Source organism: Branchiostoma lanceolatum, chromosome 1 (genome assembly GCF_035083965.1).
Source record: "Branchiostoma lanceolatum isolate klBraLanc5 chromosome 1, klBraLanc5.hap2, whole genome shotgun sequence".
In the NCBI taxonomy this organism is placed as follows: Eukaryota; Metazoa; Chordata; class Leptocardii; order Amphioxiformes; family Branchiostomatidae; genus Branchiostoma; species Branchiostoma lanceolatum.
In genome coordinates this window covers 20,575,594-20,592,133 of record NC_089722.1, presented here as the reverse complement: position 1 = coordinate 20,592,133, position 16,540 = coordinate 20,575,594, and the positions used below count along the sequence as shown (strand labels likewise).

General features: G+C 40.9%; 2 protein-coding genes and 1 long non-coding RNA gene across 12 annotated transcripts in view; 2 read left to right on the top strand and 1 right to left on the bottom strand.

Annotated features, from left to right (window-relative positions):
* The window catches only part of LOC136440353 (mediator of RNA polymerase II transcription subunit 15-like), a 40,720-nt gene extending 28,260 nt beyond the window's left edge, over nt 1-12,460 (top strand). For 7 of the 8 annotated variants that reach the window (XM_066436376.1, XM_066436360.1, XM_066436350.1 and 4 more), the window contains 10 exons: nt 1,510-1,643; nt 2,411-2,548; nt 4,697-4,726; nt 5,846-5,909; nt 6,517-6,583; nt 7,174-7,361; nt 7,813-7,979; nt 9,259-9,357; nt 9,780-9,877; nt 10,286-12,460. In XM_066436376.1, the coding sequence (XP_066292473.1) occupies nt 1,510-1,643; nt 2,411-2,548; nt 4,697-4,726; nt 5,846-5,909; nt 6,517-6,583; nt 7,174-7,361; nt 7,813-7,979; nt 9,259-9,357; nt 9,780-9,877; nt 10,286-10,336 (1,036 nt within the window). In that variant the 3' untranslated portion in view covers nt 10,337-12,460. The remainder of the gene's footprint in view (nt 1-1,509; nt 1,644-2,410; nt 2,549-4,696; nt 4,727-5,845; nt 5,910-6,516; nt 6,584-7,173; nt 7,362-7,812; nt 7,980-9,258; nt 9,358-9,779; nt 9,878-10,285) is intronic. The other variant, XM_066436369.1, reaches the window with a different exon arrangement.
* Nucleotides 12,448-13,939, bottom strand: LOC136440460 (uncharacterized). The gene is made up of 2 exons (XR_010756672.1): nt 13,702-13,939; nt 12,448-12,600 (listed from the first exon to the last, which is right to left on the bottom strand). It is a non-coding gene; the product is annotated as an uncharacterized lncRNA (long non-coding RNA).
* A 63-nt stretch (nt 13,940-14,002) lies between these two features.
* LOC136440424 (uncharacterized) lies at nt 14,003-16,325 on the top strand. Of its 3 annotated transcripts, none has more exons than XM_066436467.1 (3): nt 14,003-14,148; nt 14,709-14,913; nt 15,536-16,325. In XM_066436467.1, the coding sequence occupies exons 1-3, from the start codon at nt 14,112-14,114 to the stop codon at nt 15,870-15,872; spliced, it is 579 nt and encodes a 192-aa protein (XP_066292564.1). In that variant the 5' UTR covers nt 14,003-14,111; the 3' UTR covers nt 15,873-16,325. The 3 variants fall into 3 exon arrangements, with proteins under 3 accessions (XP_066292564.1, XP_066292581.1, XP_066292572.1); XM_066436484.1 differs by lacking the exon at nt 14,003-14,148 and adding an exon at nt 14,198-14,460; XM_066436475.1 differs by lacking the exon at nt 14,003-14,148 and adding an exon at nt 14,198-14,460 and having other exon boundaries at nt 14,598-14,913.
* Nucleotides 16,326-16,540: the final 215 nt, after the last annotated feature.

Sequence of the window (16,540 nt, the reverse complement as noted above, 5' to 3'; positions counted from 1 at the left end):
CACACCTTGTGTGCTTGAAGATGTTGCAAGTGTTAGCTACCCTGCCTCTTAGTTTGAATCCTGACTTGTTGCTCACCAGACATGTTGATACTGGAAAGGGCTGCAGTCTTTAGGACCGGACGTACATGTAAGCAGCGGTCAGCTGTTCACTGTGCTTGTGGAAAAGAGTAAGGGGAATTTTCCTGGTACTGTACAATGAGCCTGTAAATACTGCACTGTCTATCTTCTCTCTCACGACCAGTGGAAGAGTAGCTCAACCCTTACTGAGGGTCTGCATGGGGGGGTCCTGGCAACGCTTAACGGTAAATTCAGACCAGCCGATAACGCTTAACGGTAAATTCAGGCCGACCGATAACGCTTAACGGTAAATTCAGCATTTTTAGAACATGAGATACCCCTGAAGACAACGGTTTTTTGCGACTAGTCGTCCTGATCTTGTGGCAGGAGACCTATTACGCTATGCCATTCTCGCACGCCTGCTCCGAACGCTTTAAATTCGGCGGCGACAGGAAATTTCATGATCACAATGACGAGCGCCGAAGGCGCGACGAAAATTTTGAGATCTTGACCCTCTGAAACGCTATTTCCTGCATTCTGAGAGGGGGGGAGGATTTTCCTGAAGAGTAAGCTAAGTTTTATGACATCTATATTTGAAAAAAAAAAATACAGAAGAGTTTCAGCTTGATTTTTGAGGGGCGTCACGCCCTCCAGACCTCGCCGGAGCTGCGACATGCTCCCGAGCAAAATTCTTGACACCGCTATTTCTTGCATTTCGATGGGCAAATATTACTGGTAATTTAAGTTAAGTTTAATGATGTCTCTGTTTGTGAAAAAATACAGACGAGTTTCAGCTTGAGTTTGGGGGCCGACGCCCTTCTGACAATATTTTTCGACGGAGGCCTGGCATGCATCCGGGGAAAATTTTTAAATCTTGAACTGCGAAACACTTAATTTCATGAATTTTGAGGAGAAAACTTACTGGTAGAGTGAAAAATAGAAGTGTTTCAGCTTGAAATTTTGTGGGGGGCGCCCTACCGACATATTTTTGCCGGAGCCGTGTGCTCCCTGGAGAAAATTTTGAAATCTTGACCCACTGAAATGCTTTTTCCTGCGTAACGAGGAATTACTCAATAACGCTTAACGTTGAATTCAGGATGACAAATAACGCTTAACGAGGAATTAAAACGACCAGTAACGCTTCACGATTAATTTACCGATAACGCTTAACGGTAAATTCAGGCGGCCGGTAACGATTAACAGTGAATTAAAATCGCTCGTAACGCTTCACGAAAAAGGGCATGCAGACCCTCCTTACTTACTTACTTACTTAAGTTTTGAGCTCCTGCTCGAACCAATTCAGAGAGCTTCCTCCACAGCACTTTGACCTCCATGGCCCTTCATTGGGTTCATTTGAGGTAAACCGGTTCAAGATCACTATCACTTGTTGACATATATATATATATATATTGCACACATTTTCAATACAAACTTTCTGATCCGTCAATGCAGTTCTCAGTCTGTGGCTTCTCCAGCGACCATGCTGCCCAGCCCGTCCCCCCAGCCTAGCATGGCCCCCTCCCCAGCCAGCACAACTGCTCGCACTCCGGCAGGGGTCCAGTCTCCTGTGTCACTCAATACACCTGGTGAGTATATCCAGACCTTCAGCTGCTGACTAGCATCATTGTACATGATTGTATGTACTGAAATGAAATAGACTAGCAATAAAGTTAACTCTAAAAGATCAGAAAGTTGATTTCAGGCAATCAATTGTTTTTGCCCTTTTATGTTATCGTACAGTCATGCATGAGTTGAGCACCAGGGAAAAAAGTACAAATTTCCCTTAATGATATATCCATTGTTTTATATTGATAATGATAATGATAGTTTCTGTGTTGTATCATTGAAAAGCCTGTGTATTTTCCTTTAAAATGATACCTTGTTTGATATAATTAATCACACTTGATTTTGTGGTGATTTTAAAAGAATTACTGATTTTTCCTTGCCAGCATCAGGCTGTTTGTAGGGAAATTTCAGCATTTTTGTTGCATGACCAATATGCTATCTTTGTAAAGGGTGATACATGTAAATGAGCTTTCCAATGATACATAATAAGATACATAATGATAAAGAATTGGTATGATTGTCAATGATCATATCTAAGTTTTTGTGTTGACTGTACTGTAAATGCAGAAATGTTCGCAGTGGTTTTATGTTCGCTGTGAGCTCTTCGCCGCGAACTTAAAACTACCGCAGAATTTTTGCCCTCCCACCTTGTCTACTATTGTCTCAAACGCGGACCTAAAACCACGGCGAACACTCAATTTTCTCCCAACCGCGAAATTAAAACAGTACACATTTACAGTATATCAGTGTTGGAGACATGTAACTGAGGAGACGCTTGTAACCTTAGGTAACCCCGGGTCTGTGGGGATGGCCGCCAGTCCTCGTAACGCGACAGAGGAGCAGGCGTACCTGGAGAAATGGAAGCAGCTGTCCAAGTACATCGACCCTCTGCAGAGGATGATCAAGAGAGTCAGCAACACTGACGGTGAGAGACTTGCTCTTGTGGGACTGCTGTGGAGAACTAGACATTTATCCTCATTGTTATGTCTCATTCTTTATAGTGTTATTGACACAAATGACACCAAAAGACAACATTTTCTGATTACATTTAACCATAGTTATTATTCAACGAACATATAACGTTAGACACTTGTACAAAATATACACCCTTCTGTTGTTATTGAACATCAAAGCATCAAAACATGCTGCTTCCAGCTCTTGGGAAGCCTGGTAATTGAATCAAACCTTGGTTATTCCTGTCCTGCCATGATGTCACAGTGAACACGGTAGTCGCTTGGGAACCAGACACCGTGGCTTGTGAAAAACATTCTTTTGAGAAGCAAATAAAGCAGAATATGGTTCATGTATTGTAGTATCTAGCAACTGCATGTATTCAGACATAATGATTAAGCATTTTTCGCTCCTCAAAGAGAATTCTTTGCAAGCTGCTGTGCCAGGTTCTGGTCTGACTACCGTGTTCACTGTGACGTCATTGCAGGAATAACCAAATGACTGATTACGCCAAAAATGGTTACTCAAGCACCCTGGATAAAATGTTGAAACAGTCAGACGTTTCAGACAGGATCCGCTGTCTTTCATCAGTGACTAAGGATTTCCTTTCCCTTGTCACTGACAAAAGAAAGCGGATGCTGTCTGAAACATCTGACTGTTCCAACATTTTATCCAGTTGCTTGAGTAACTATTTTTGGCGTATCTTATTACCTGGATGTCTAACCTTCATCAGCAAACCAATGATTAGTTTAGATATCTTGTGGCAGGAATCAAAAGCTGCAAGTAAGATTTTTCAATGCTTTAAATACTCCCACATAGTTCTTAAAGAATGATCAGGGTGGGAAGTAGAATATTTGTGCAAAAATATCAGTTCTTTTAGGTCAATGGATAGTGAATTATTTTACTCTACTGATTATCTACTTGTTTTCTTTCAACTTTCCTGTGCAGTTTGGCTCGTCCGTTTGTTATATTTATTTTTTTAAATATCTGTTTCTGTGTAGCACATATTCCCTCCTACTCCTCAGCCACACTGACTTGATTTCGTAAAATTAATGTAAGTTGTTTCTAAGACTATGCAGACAAGCCCGCAAACAAATGACAGACAGAACTTTACTTTTATCATAGGTGTCATACGACGTGTGAACTTTTTGAACATTGGAAGATGACTGCACATCATTACGAAAATGGTTTATTGCCACAACTTAACATGATATCACAACTGTGGCAGTTGACATAAGCATGCCAAAACTTTGAAAACAAATTCCAAATTAAGATAGCATAGAAGATTGGGGGGGGGGGGTGTTAGGAGGCTTATATACGAAATGCAGTGGTCTAGTGCAGGATAAGTGGTCTGGTGGTCGGCAATACTGTGTCTTGCATCATTTACTTAGTAGTTGGTGGTTTGAATCACTACCAACCTGTTGGTGTTTTCAACCAGGAGTTGCAACTTACTGGTGTGACTTGCTGTCCTTTAATTTGTAGAACTGATGATGTTGTAAGTATTTGGTTGTAGCTGAATGTAAGGATGCCCCCAGTGTGCAGTGGCCAAAAACCTACCTTGTACTAAACAGCTCTCTCTAAGTACAGGACTGATTGAAAGAGAAGAGTTTTTTGTCATCCACTTTTAGCTTAAATTTCTTCTCTCATTGGTCAGTTCAAATCATGTGACAGTTTAACTGTAACAGTAGCTGTTATAGGATTCAAATTCAGACATCATGTTACACTTGTGCTGCGTTTATGCTACATGTACCTCCGGACAACAGCATCAAAATGCACTCCATTGTCCGTGGGGTGTCACAGGGCTCGAAATTCATTTTTGGGAACAGGCGCACTGGTGCACCTAACCTGAAAACTTAATATATACACTGGACCAGGAAAATTTTGGTTGCACAACGTAAGTAATATGACAAAGGTTTTATTATTTTTTATCACACAAGTGTCAAGAATATGCTGTATGCTAGTGTAATTTTTTTTAGTGTCTTTACGTAACCAGAAAGATATCTAGGGGCACTGGTGCACTCACTGGCAGAAATTAGGTGCACAGCTCCAATTCGAGCCCTGAGTATTTCGAGCCCTGTTGTTATGATATGTTTACTTGACCTGTTCTTTTCTCAAAACACAGCCAGCACGGATGGCCAAGCCCACTCTACAGGTAAAATATTGCCTCAGATACATCTTTTGTGCAAATTTGAAGGCTCTGCATTAAAGGTTCAAGAAACTGTGCATGGCACATCCGAGTGTCTGATGGCATTCCAGTCATGATCTAAGAAAAATGAAAGAGGAAATCAGTGTCTTGTCAAAAATTGTGTATGCCCTATAAAAGAGTGTACCTTATTTTGTCTAAACTGCATCTTCAGTCTTTCTGAAGTCTTTGTGAATGATAAACATGCTCATAAATTTGTCAATTTCTTTGTCCATGAAGAGAGGGTTTTTTTAAAAACAGGACTATTTGATAAGACAAACTTATGGAATGATGCAACCAGGTCAGATATTCAAAAGCTTTAAAGTGAAGAGCATATGGATTCCTTTTTGCAATTCTTTAAGATGGTGATATCATCTGCCAGTGGGTCGAATGTGGTGACTTTTTGTGGCAGATCTATTTGGGTAAACTAGCTGGGACTCGTCTAAGCTCTAACAAAGGAAATCGTTCCTGCCTGTAAGATACATTTGGATGAATGTAGGGGAACAGGAGAACATAAGAATAACATTCTATGATGCAAGGGTGAGTCAAAAAGAAAGGCAACTGGTTTTATAACAGGCTTACAAATGTACGACTTTATATATCGAATGAGTTGAAATTTGGCACAAAGTTAAAGACATATCTCTTGAGACTGAAATATTTCAATTTGTTGTTCAGATTTTTATGAGGGACTGAGTTGACTTCCAAGGAGGCATTTATAGTAAAATCAACTCAGTTGCTCATGAGAATCCAAACAACAAATTGAAATATTTCAGTCTAAAGAGGAAGTGTGCCTATACCTTTGTCAAAGTCGGGCTTTGTGCCAAGTTTTAACTCATTGGGTGAAAAAATGAACCTGTTATACATGTACATTGTGAAGCCACTCACCCTTGTATCACTATAATCACATGTGCAAGTAACACACAGTCACTAAAATCTACCCTCTCCTATCCAAACCATACCTCTCTCTGAGTGACCTTTCCAGTGACCTCCAGCTCACAGCAATGCCAGGGGCTTCTAGTTCAGAAGGCTGACCCTTAGGTCTTTGAATGTCAAGGTCAAATATGATGTGGTTCTTCTCTATTTCTACAGAGCACAAGAAGGATCTTAGCAAGATGAAGAACTTGTTAGAAATTCTAACTGACCAGAAGAAAAGGTAATTTTTTTCCTCCAGTTTTCTATAAGAATATAATGGTGTGGTCTTATACTGTAGATATATATATTTGTACTTATTAACCCAGTTGATGCCCACCTCATAAGAGCTGTGGATGGTATTTTGAATTAGACTTATAGCCTCGTTTTTAATGTTTCTGTTGTTTATTTAATAATTCATTTTATTTTATTTTATTGAAATTGCAACACAGCAATACACAAGCAATATACTGTTGTTATTGATCTATTTACACACAATACTAGCAAGCCTTTTGAAATTATGTTTATGGACGACAAGTGTAGCTACCGGTTTGGCAAAGGGATATACTTTGTGAAGGGTAAATCCACATATCATGCGGTCATCATCACACGACACTTTCATGCCGTAGGTATGGAAATATGTGTGATGCAGATGCACACAAAACATGTTGCCTAGAAGGGTAGGATTCATGAATTTGTGACAATATTTTTGTGACAGACAGAAAATAATAGTGACATATTTCTTTGGTGGTGTATTCAAATATTGCCAGAGTCTTGGGATTTTAAAATGGTTGCTAAGCAAAATCTTACTTTTGTAAATGTTAGCTACATTAACTGTGTTTGTTTTACAGACTTCAATACCAAACACTGCTGAAGTGTGAACAAGTACTGGAAAAGTTGGAGCTGCAAATGAAAATGGTAACTTTTTTTGATTTCGTAATAACTTACACATGTATGGGGCAGATAAAATTATATACATTGCTAATATGCACCCACTAAGTTAAGAATTCTTGGTATATATTATGTCCTATTTACATTAGTAGATATACATGTATGACTGCTGTCTAACTGATTTCTTTTTTATCTAAAATTCAACTGGAGTATATGACTGTTTTTCCTGATTGTTAGTCTTAGACTTTCTTAGAAGCTATAGGTGTAATTTATCGTTCAGTGATTATCTGATAGTATGTATTGTATTTGTCACTATAATTGTTAACTTTCCAAAAACAGCCTTGCTGTATGAAAGTCAGTGCACCTATTATCTTAAACAGGGACAAATTTTGATGTTACTATCTCAAGCCAGTACATAATATAACTGTCTCTTGTCACGTGATATTCAACATCATCAGTCAAGTGACAAAAGAACTTCAAGACAATATCCAACTTACCAGGTTGAAGAAGAGACATGCAGAGAGCATCTTGAAAGCTTCCCAAAAGTAGGAAACATTTTGCTGTGTGTACATGTAATTGTTAGATATTTCATCGCAAGTATTACATGTATGTTACAGAGCCATACCACGAGTACAACCACCACAACAGCGACGAGCACCCCAGCTCCTCTACCCAAGTGTCAGCAGCACATGTGCCAACCCCTACTCGACGCAGTGGCCAGCCAACTGGGCTCCCCCATGTTGAACCACACCCTGAAGAGGACGTTTGGACCGGCACTTACAGCGCTGCATGGGCCACCTATCTGGTAAGGACCCGAATCTGTACAGGTGACCTTAGTGACATTGGAAGGGAAAGATAATTTTGATATGAAGGGGAGGATTATTTTGATTCGAGGAGATGCACAGAGGTGAAAAGATTCGTTTGTTCAGACCCTCAGGTAGCAGTGTCACATAGCGTTCACTTTATATGCATTTTTTTTACCCTCTACTGAGGTGTTGCAAATGCACATGTGTGTTTCGGGGCTGTTGTTGAAAATGAATTGTGGAGGGTTCGATTCATCTTTACATGCATTTACAAGTGTTTTTGAAAACGCGTTCTTAAAAATGCATGTAAAGGGAGCCTAAGAGCATCACTACATGTCGGACTCTTCACTACCCCTATAGATTAAACGTCCAGTAAAACTCACCATCCTGCCTGTTTGCTTCTCTACAAGTGGACCAAGAAACATAACGATTAACGTTGTCTATCTCCTGCAGTTTTCCAGGCCCTCCGCTGAAGCGGCAGAGAACCATTCCCCGTCAGGAGTGCACCATTCCCAACATCCTCCAGGGAGAGGTCGCCAAGCTGGACCAGAAGTTCAAGGTCAGCCTGGACCCCACCCAGAACAACAGCAGCACCTCCGTCCACCTGGTCTGTAAACTGGGTGAGATCAACTTTTCTTCACGTGATGGGAGGGGGGTGGGGCATCTGTTATTTTGTAACGGTAATATCTGTGCTTTTCAACATGGGAAGGGCGTCATGTGGGCATATTGGTTAGGGTATTTGGCCCAGAACCAAGAGGTCCTGGGTTTGAATCACCTACAGTAACAAAAATTTAGTCTCCAACCAGACCCAATGGATTGCAAAGACCGTATCCAACTGGAAGAAGGAGCTTGTAATGCAATCCAAGGTCTGGAACAAGTCGGTCTGAACAAAGGCTATTAACATCTAATTGTTACCTAATCAAACTGTGCTTGTGTAAGTGAGTTTATTACTCTCTGTCCGCACGGGCGTGCGGCGCCATGCCGGGCTGTCACGGGTCGGCTGCGCACCGTCTGACACCTCCAGACCGCGACTGAGAGGCCGTCCACTTGGGCAGGGCTGTACGGCGAAAATTAAACTAGCGAAAGATATGATTTATCTACGGTACATACGCAGAATGTGCACGGAAAAAAAATCAAAGGAATATATTTTGTGTCGAATACGGCCAGAAATGATGGCGAATCGCGGCAAATCACGGCGTACAGGCTGAAATGCGAGGGCGAAATTCTTATTCATGTTTACGTTTTTTCCTTGTTGTTTTTCCCAATGACTTTCTTCGATTGAGTCTTGAAAAACGTTTTCAAAGGCACCTATTCTTCGCAAGCATAACAATAGCAAAGCGATATAAGGCCGTCATCATTTGGACAGGAAAACGGCCCTCTGGTGGAAACGCTGCGGGCAGGCGGGCGCCGGCTCGGGGGTACTTGTAACATCTAGTAATAGTGGCTTGAACCTGAAACAGTAAACAATGTCTACGAATGTTTTTGTAAGAACGGTTTTCCATGATGCCACAAACATCGCCGATGGGTGAAAGAAACTGCTATTGTGAGAGCTTTTTACTAGGCTCAACCAAGGTGCGAACCTCCCACTGGGACGTGCGCGGGTGACTGGGCTTGTCCCAGAAATCGGTCATAAAAAGATTAGTACCCCGGACATTGGTACGGCTGTTAGCATTACAACGAGGAGGGGCAGCGGCACCTTAATTGAATAGAAATGCTCCGCCCTGTTTGAGTTGTGGCAGATCTTGGGTTGCGAAACGTGCTTCCTCTGCCAGTTTGATACGGTCTTTATGCAACCTATAGATCTGCTTGGAGATTAACAAAAATTGCCATTGTAACAAAAGTTGCTTGTAATCTGAAGAAAAAAAGAAACTGAAACCATTTTTTCCTCCCTGCCCCTAGATGACAGGTCCCTTCCCAGTGTGCCTCCCATATTCGTAGTCGTGCCTGAGCAGTACCCAGAAGAAAGCCCACAATGCACTGCCGAGTCACATGATTATGGTAAGTCTTTCCATAGATAGGATCAAGTTGATAACATTTAGCAAAACATACATGTGTATTACTTGCACATGGAAAGGTTTAAATCAAGTTGTGGTACACTTTACACAAGATACCAGTTACTCAAGCCACTGAATAGATTTGTACTGCCTTTCATCAGTGACTAGGTGTATGCTATCGGAAACGTCTAACTGTTTCCAAAATCTATCCTGTTGCTTGAGTACCTGTTATCTTGTGTATCGTAATACCTGGATGTTGAACCTTTCACAACTTTTGTGGTACACGTTGTTTGATGGACAAAAACTCCATTTTGTGTTCCAAGGAAAGTTGAGAAAAATTTTGTTTCCAATTAGAACTTGAATGTGACTTTGCAACATCTACTGGTACTGCAATATCTGGAACCAAAATTTTCTCTTTGTCTACAGACTCCACATCATTTCTGCAGACGGTGAAGAAGTCACTGGATCTGAGGTTACTAAAACTGCCCGACCAACATTCGCTCACACAACTGTTAGGGGCATGGGTGAGTTATATATATATATCGCATATCATCTACACACATAGAACTTAGAAGTGCTTTCTGATACTGTCATTCAATAGCCATTGTGATGAGGTATTGGAAAAAGAAATCAGTTTTAGCCTTCTCGATGCTAAGGTAGCCGTTTGGCACCAAATTTATATTGGGTATGGAGTAAGGCAGCAGGGAGAAGGTTAAGATAAGGTGTGGTACTCAATCATAGGACAGCACAAGATGTAGACAAGCTGACTTGGTTTTCAAAAGTCATGTTGTGTCATTCTATTTCACTATCGCTTGTCAATGCAACTATCATGCTACAATTTAGGTAAAACTTTCTGAGTGTAATTGTTTGCTGACTGCCTCAGACGGATGTTTTCACTGTCCTTATATTTCTTGTTCTTTTTTTTTCTGCAGGAAATGAGTGTTAGACAAGCATGTAAAGAGGCAGTCGCCATCACTACTTGATCGTTCAACACACAGAGATCTTCAACCAAATCAATGCCCTAAAGGATCGCACAGAAACCCATCCTGTTCAAACAAAGGGGCTGCACTAACACTCATGCCTGTTCACTATTGTACCACTTTTTTTGTTAGGCCAAGTTGATTTGATTATATGAAACGATGACATTCGCACCCGCATCAATTTTCGTCCCTTTTCAAAAAAAAAAGGTTTCGGCCATAACATGAATCGTATATAGCAGCTGCAAAGTGAGAAAATATATGCGGTGAATTTCAAGAAAATAATTTGGAAAACAGATGCTAATGTCGTAGAGTGGACAGTCAATTCCATAGTCAAAGACGGAGATGTGAAAGAACAAAAATGAAGAATCTATTATTTGGTATGCCATACTCCGTGTGTGAAGTTTTGTTCATCCTTCCTGACCACATAGATTTCATAATGAAGACAACTTTTTGTTTTGCCGAACTCTTTTTTTATTCACACATGTGCATCAATTTTGGGGTCCCCAGAGGATGTCATTGATATAATCAAATCAACATGAATTACAGAAATATGATATCAGCTGTATCTAGAGAGATCTGGATGAAATATTTATGACCGCTCTTAGTATGCTTATGCCAACTTATGCCACTGTCACAACCCAAACATTTTCCAAGGATCTCACTGTTGCTCTCATGTGACAATTTTATAAAAAGGATTACTGTAAATGCAGAAATATTTGCGGTGGTTTTATGTTCGCGGTTTTCGCAGCGACCGTTTTACCGTGAACTTCAAGCCACCACAAACATTTTTTCTCCAATGCTGTAGCAGTAATGTGACTTAAGCATTATTGCAAACTTAAAACCACCGCGAACACTCCATTTTTGCCTGAGTGTGAAATAAAAACCATGCAAACTTAATTTATAGTATAGGGCGGCCAGGCAAATGCTGTATGTCAAGTTTTATACCACATTGATACAGCATCCTCCTGTGGACTTCACAACAAATTTATACCGGTCAAAAAAGTATCTTTTTGGCAATGTAAATAGCTTGGACTGAAAGATACTTTTGGCCTTTCTATAAGACTAGTGTTTTTGCCAAGGACATATTCTTAAGTTTAAGATTCATTCCTCAGCTAACCAACATCTTTTGCACTACAGTCACCCCTCAGTAAGACATCTGGAGCCGCATAGTTCCCGTCTAGAACTTTTATTCAGCTTCTAAACTACTGAGGGATGACTGCGGTGTGAAATATGTTGTTTAGCTGGGGGATTAATCCACTCTACGTCGTAAAAGGACATATTGTTATGTCATAGGGAGATGGAGTTTAAAAGTGCCTCTCTGGATGAAACAAATGAACTTGTGCTATATAAGAGGAAACAGCGTTTATACTTTCTCAAAAATCGAAAGAATAATTCTATTCAGTTGTCGACATTGTCTGTGCAATGACATGTGGTGAAATTTACAGTGAAATTTATGGAAACAGTATCTTGACTGTTTAAGTTTCAATATTGCGATATTTCATGAGATGCATAAAGTTATGTATTCATCACTCAAGTTTTTCTGGTCACAGTATAAATATACTATGTTTGTATGATGATTATTGTGAAGGGATGGACTGGGAAGAACACCATATATGGTGTGTAAAAATCTGCACTTGGATGTGAAAATTCTGAAGTGCTACATGTATATGAAATTAGTGACAAAGCAAAAAGTCTACACAAAAGTGTCCACCAACATTTTTACACGCAAACCAGTGTATTTTGTCCCTGTATTTGGTGATAGGAGCTTCTCAACCTGTTGATTTACACAGTAGATGTTCTATCTGTGAACAGAAGTGCTATTTGTGTCAAACACCATGACTGCACACAAAGTAAGACAAGGGGCTTATGCTTTGTAGCCATCATTTACATTGTCCTAAACTTCTTTCCACGTATGTATTGATTTGCAAACATAATGAGAAGGAAAAGTTCAGAATGAGTTGAGTTTGTTCTTGCCAAGAATCATGATGTTGCCAGTGGATTTTCCAATATGTAATGATATATTATTCTAGAATAAGGACATTTTCTTCTTCATTTGTTAGACTATGTACATGACTGAGGATTGTCACCTTTATGTGATTGAACCCAAATACATGTAAATGACTTCAAGACTGTTTATTTTTGCCTTTCTCTTGCCATAAACAGGAGTATAGTTTTGTAGAGTAGAGTAGAGTAGAGTAGATCTTTTCAGCCAGGTAGGAAGGTCATCTTCCAGTTTAGGCCGCTCATCCCTTTTCTGGATCGTGAGTCTGTTTTTTGAGAGAGATCACTGTTAGACTAGAGTAGAGTAGAGTAGAGTCTGCAGTCTGGTAGGATGTTCTATACCAAGATCAGACCTCTCCCCTGTACTACCTCCTTAGCTGACTGACACTGTGGATCTCTGTGGGTGGACCAGGGCTCTGTAGTTGTATTTTACAGGATGGTTTTCCATTAGGCGGTCAAACCTGGCTTTAAAAGCGTTTACTGAAGGGGCGTTGACAACCTCTTCTGGCAATCCATTCCACCAGGGAATGACCCTGTTACTGAAGAATGACAGTTTGTCTGATAAACTTATTCCTGTTGTACATCAAAAGTAGGAGTTCAGCCAATAAGAAAGTGGCTAGTTATATGTTGGTAAAGGTTAAGGTAGTACAATGGCCTTTTTAGTAGCAGTGGGTGGTGCAGTGGGTTGCTTTGGAAGGAGGAGCCCATCCTTCTCCTCCCACCACCTTTTACCTCCCCAGCCGAAGTCATGTACCCATTTTAACACCTGGGTGACGTGAGAAAAGTCATCTAGTTGTATATCCGTCAAACCTGTCTATGGTAATCTCTTCTTTGACTCAGTCGCCTGTGCAACACACCCTGAAAAAATCGTTTGCAGTACCAAAGCAATACGCTTGACGGCACTGCTGTACATGCACTTCCGTAGTGTATCTTTATAATGTATGTGCATTTTCCTATTATGGTCATTTTGAGCGCCAAGATTGACACGCTCAGCAGAAGTTGGTGGGGTTACCTTTCTCAAATATATTGAAATTTTGACGCCTCTTTTGTAATATTTAATGGTATCAAGTTTATCTAGAGTCTGTGCCCTATCAACATCCGTCCCTTTCTATAAATTTCGAATTTCTACAACGAGACTAAAAACGTGCCTTAATTCTTGCGCAAACTAGTGCAGAATCATAGAAAGCTCGCACGTTTCTTCCCTTATTCTATGCCCTTGATGGATTTCTCCGTTCCTACCTTTTGGGGCCAGACCTTCTGCCAAACGATGATGATGAAAGTAGAACTAAAGGGATGATGTTTTCTCGAGGCTCATGAGATGAAGAAGCTTCGAATGTGTCTTCTTCCCTTTACACCGGTACACTCACCTTCAGCACATCATGCCGACCGTCTGCCGTCTTTCCAAGTCGACCATCACCAATTTTAGGCTGACCATCCCATCCAGTTGTTGATCTCGATAGTCTCTGTCCTAATTCGATGACCAACGCTTTCCTACCAGTGGCGGTGGATTTGTCTTTGCCAAAGGTTTCAAACCTGCATCATGCCAGTAGTTTGTACAGCAACGTTAGCGGTAAACAGATTGATACACAAAGCAAGGTATTCTTTGTTCTGGAACAATGCAGATAACAATAGGCGCACTTCTTATGACACGGGACGAACTCCATGGAAACGAATGCTTGGACAATAACATATTTGATCCCGGTTGTCGGTAACGTTATGAATTTTAGTTGAGCGCTTGAGGATGTTATAAAAGTCTTGCAATCTTACATTTTTGTTCATGACATGGGGGCTAGACGTCCAAAAGGACAAGAAAAGTACCTATATTACGCCCATACTTTGATAGTTATGTCCGGTCCTGTTTGAATCTTTTTTTCGGCCCTGCAAATATTCCGTTGGTGGAATGGAATATCATGGCAACGGAACAAAGAGAACAACAACGTTCCTAGCTTGCCGAGTGAAAGGAATGTAAAATAAACAACAACAACAACTGTGCTGTTAGTTGATACAGTAATGAGTAAGAGTTGCCGGCTTCTCCCGCTGAAAAGTACATTTTGTGAAAAGTACATGTATATAGCTTTCAACTTTCATATACGCTGTACTCCAGAAGTATTTCCTGTTCAACCAAGGTGGGTATGTAACGCAGTCGTGTGAACTTGACGACATCACTGTTACATCATTTGGGATTAACTTGAAACTCAGGATTTATGATTGGGAGACCACTACTCAAGTACATTCCTGGAATCCTTACAATCTCTCTCGACAGGGACTGCGATCGGGATCTCTACTGGTAGAACCACAGATTCTTCCAGATCGCAGCCTTTACCCTGACACATATATCGCTTGACATCTTGAATTTGTAATCGCCTAAAATCAGCGGATCGAGATTCTGCCATGGAGGGTTTGATCCACGCACAAGACGTCATGATACCCCCCGCAGCGGTTCTACACCACGCTAGAACGGAGGACCTGGCTGCAAGGTTCCCTACCATAGACAGACTCCTGCAGAGCACGGGACTGACTCTAGACATCATAAAGAAAAGACTGATGATCGCGTCTTTGGAGGGAACTCGTCCTGAAAGGTGAAATTGATGATTTTTTTGTTTTTCTTCTTTTGATGGGAGGGGAGGGGGTCGCGAGGGAAAACATGCAACGTCCATTTACAGTTTTCGGAAGTTAGCATCGCTACTTCTTAAAGACCGACAGGTCTCACGGACATGTCACATATCATTTTGTCAAATTACAAGAAAGACCACAGGCTCATTGAAGAGAAAAAGAAATTTGCCTTGCCTAAAAGCACCACCATCGCTCATCCCCTATCAATTACAGGTGGAGCGTTAAAGAGATTTGCTCGCCTGTGCAGTTTGTCTCTCAAGCTCTCCAGACTATGTTACCTAAAATCCGATGATAAACAACTTAACGCAATACAAAAGCACCCAGGCAACTTGATAAGTTTTGTTAACTGTTAGAAAGATCACAGTGAATGTTATCTAAAACGTCAAACCGTTCACAAACTTGCCCAGTTGCTTGGATAACTTTTGTATTGTTGTTCAGTTGTTTGTCATCAGATTTTAGACGACTTAGTCGGAGGGAATGAGAGACAAAATGCACTGGCGAGCAAAAATCTATCGTGTTTCTTATTACCTGGATGTCTAACCTTCATCGACATAAACAACTTCATGTTGTCTGCTCTGTACACGACAGGGTGGTTTCAGCCGCACAGATCATCAGCATGTACCGGTACGACACTGCCGAGGTGCTGCTGTTCATGAGCGCCATGCTGTGTTCCATCCCCCTGCGGAACTTCGGGCGGTGTTACCACGAACTGCAGCGGGCGTCCATAGAGTCCATGGCGTTCAATGATGCCATCAACGCGTCCGGTGATTCAAACAGCAGGATGGAGAAACTTGTAGAGGAGGAGGGGGAGGGGGGAGAAGAAGAAGAGCAATGGGAAGAAGAGCCATGGGAAGATGAGGAACAGGAAGATGATGATGAGGAAGATGAGTGGGAGGTGCCGCAGGAAGCAGACAGGGCAGGTTGACTGAGGAATTTACACTACTAGTGTCACCTACATATGCATGCATTGATCTATCGGTACCGTACTGCATGTAGAGCTATGTATAGATTATAACATTGGTGAAAGAAATATCCTCTTCATCTCATATTTTGATATACACGAGTTTTCGAGCCAGCAAAAACAGCTATTCTGTACATAGCAAGCCCATCGGGCTGTTGTAAAGGCTGCTATCTAGACTGACGACGTAAATTATCTAGCTATAAAGACAAAAGCATATTCAAAAGTGCCTTTAAGTTGAAAGATATCAGGCTTTTATTAGCTCAGTTTATTGTCAAAAGTGAGACGGTCCTGGAGTCAGCGAAGTATGAATTGCAAACAGAGTATTTATTTGAAAATATCAATGTCGGACCCTAAATTAAAAGAGAATGAATGTCCGTTTTTTTAATGGAATAAAAATGTTTTTTCCACTATCGTGAATCACTGTCTTCACTCCATTCCTTTCCACTGACGATGGTCTTAAAATCAACAACTGTTTCAGAGGTACGTTTTACATTGTTTAAGATCTCTACAACTGGATGAGATTTAGAGATTACCATGTCCGGTCACTTCGGGTGACATCCATCACTCTTCTTAGTCACCAGAATGAACTGGCAGAACTAGTATCGACTCTTTCTGTCAGTTCATTCTAGTGA

Coding starts and splice junctions, on each gene's coding strand:
- LOC136440424 (XM_066436467.1), top strand. CDS start 14,112: ATGACATGGGGGCTAGACGTCCAAAAGGACAAGAAAA. Junction 14,149..14,708: donor CGTCCAAAAGGACAAGAAAA/GTACCTATATTA, acceptor GCCTAAAATCAG/CGGATCGAGATTCTGCCATG. Junction 14,914..15,535: donor GAGGGAACTCGTCCTGAAAG/GTGAAATTGATG, acceptor TGTACACGACAG/GGTGGTTTCAGCCGCACAGA.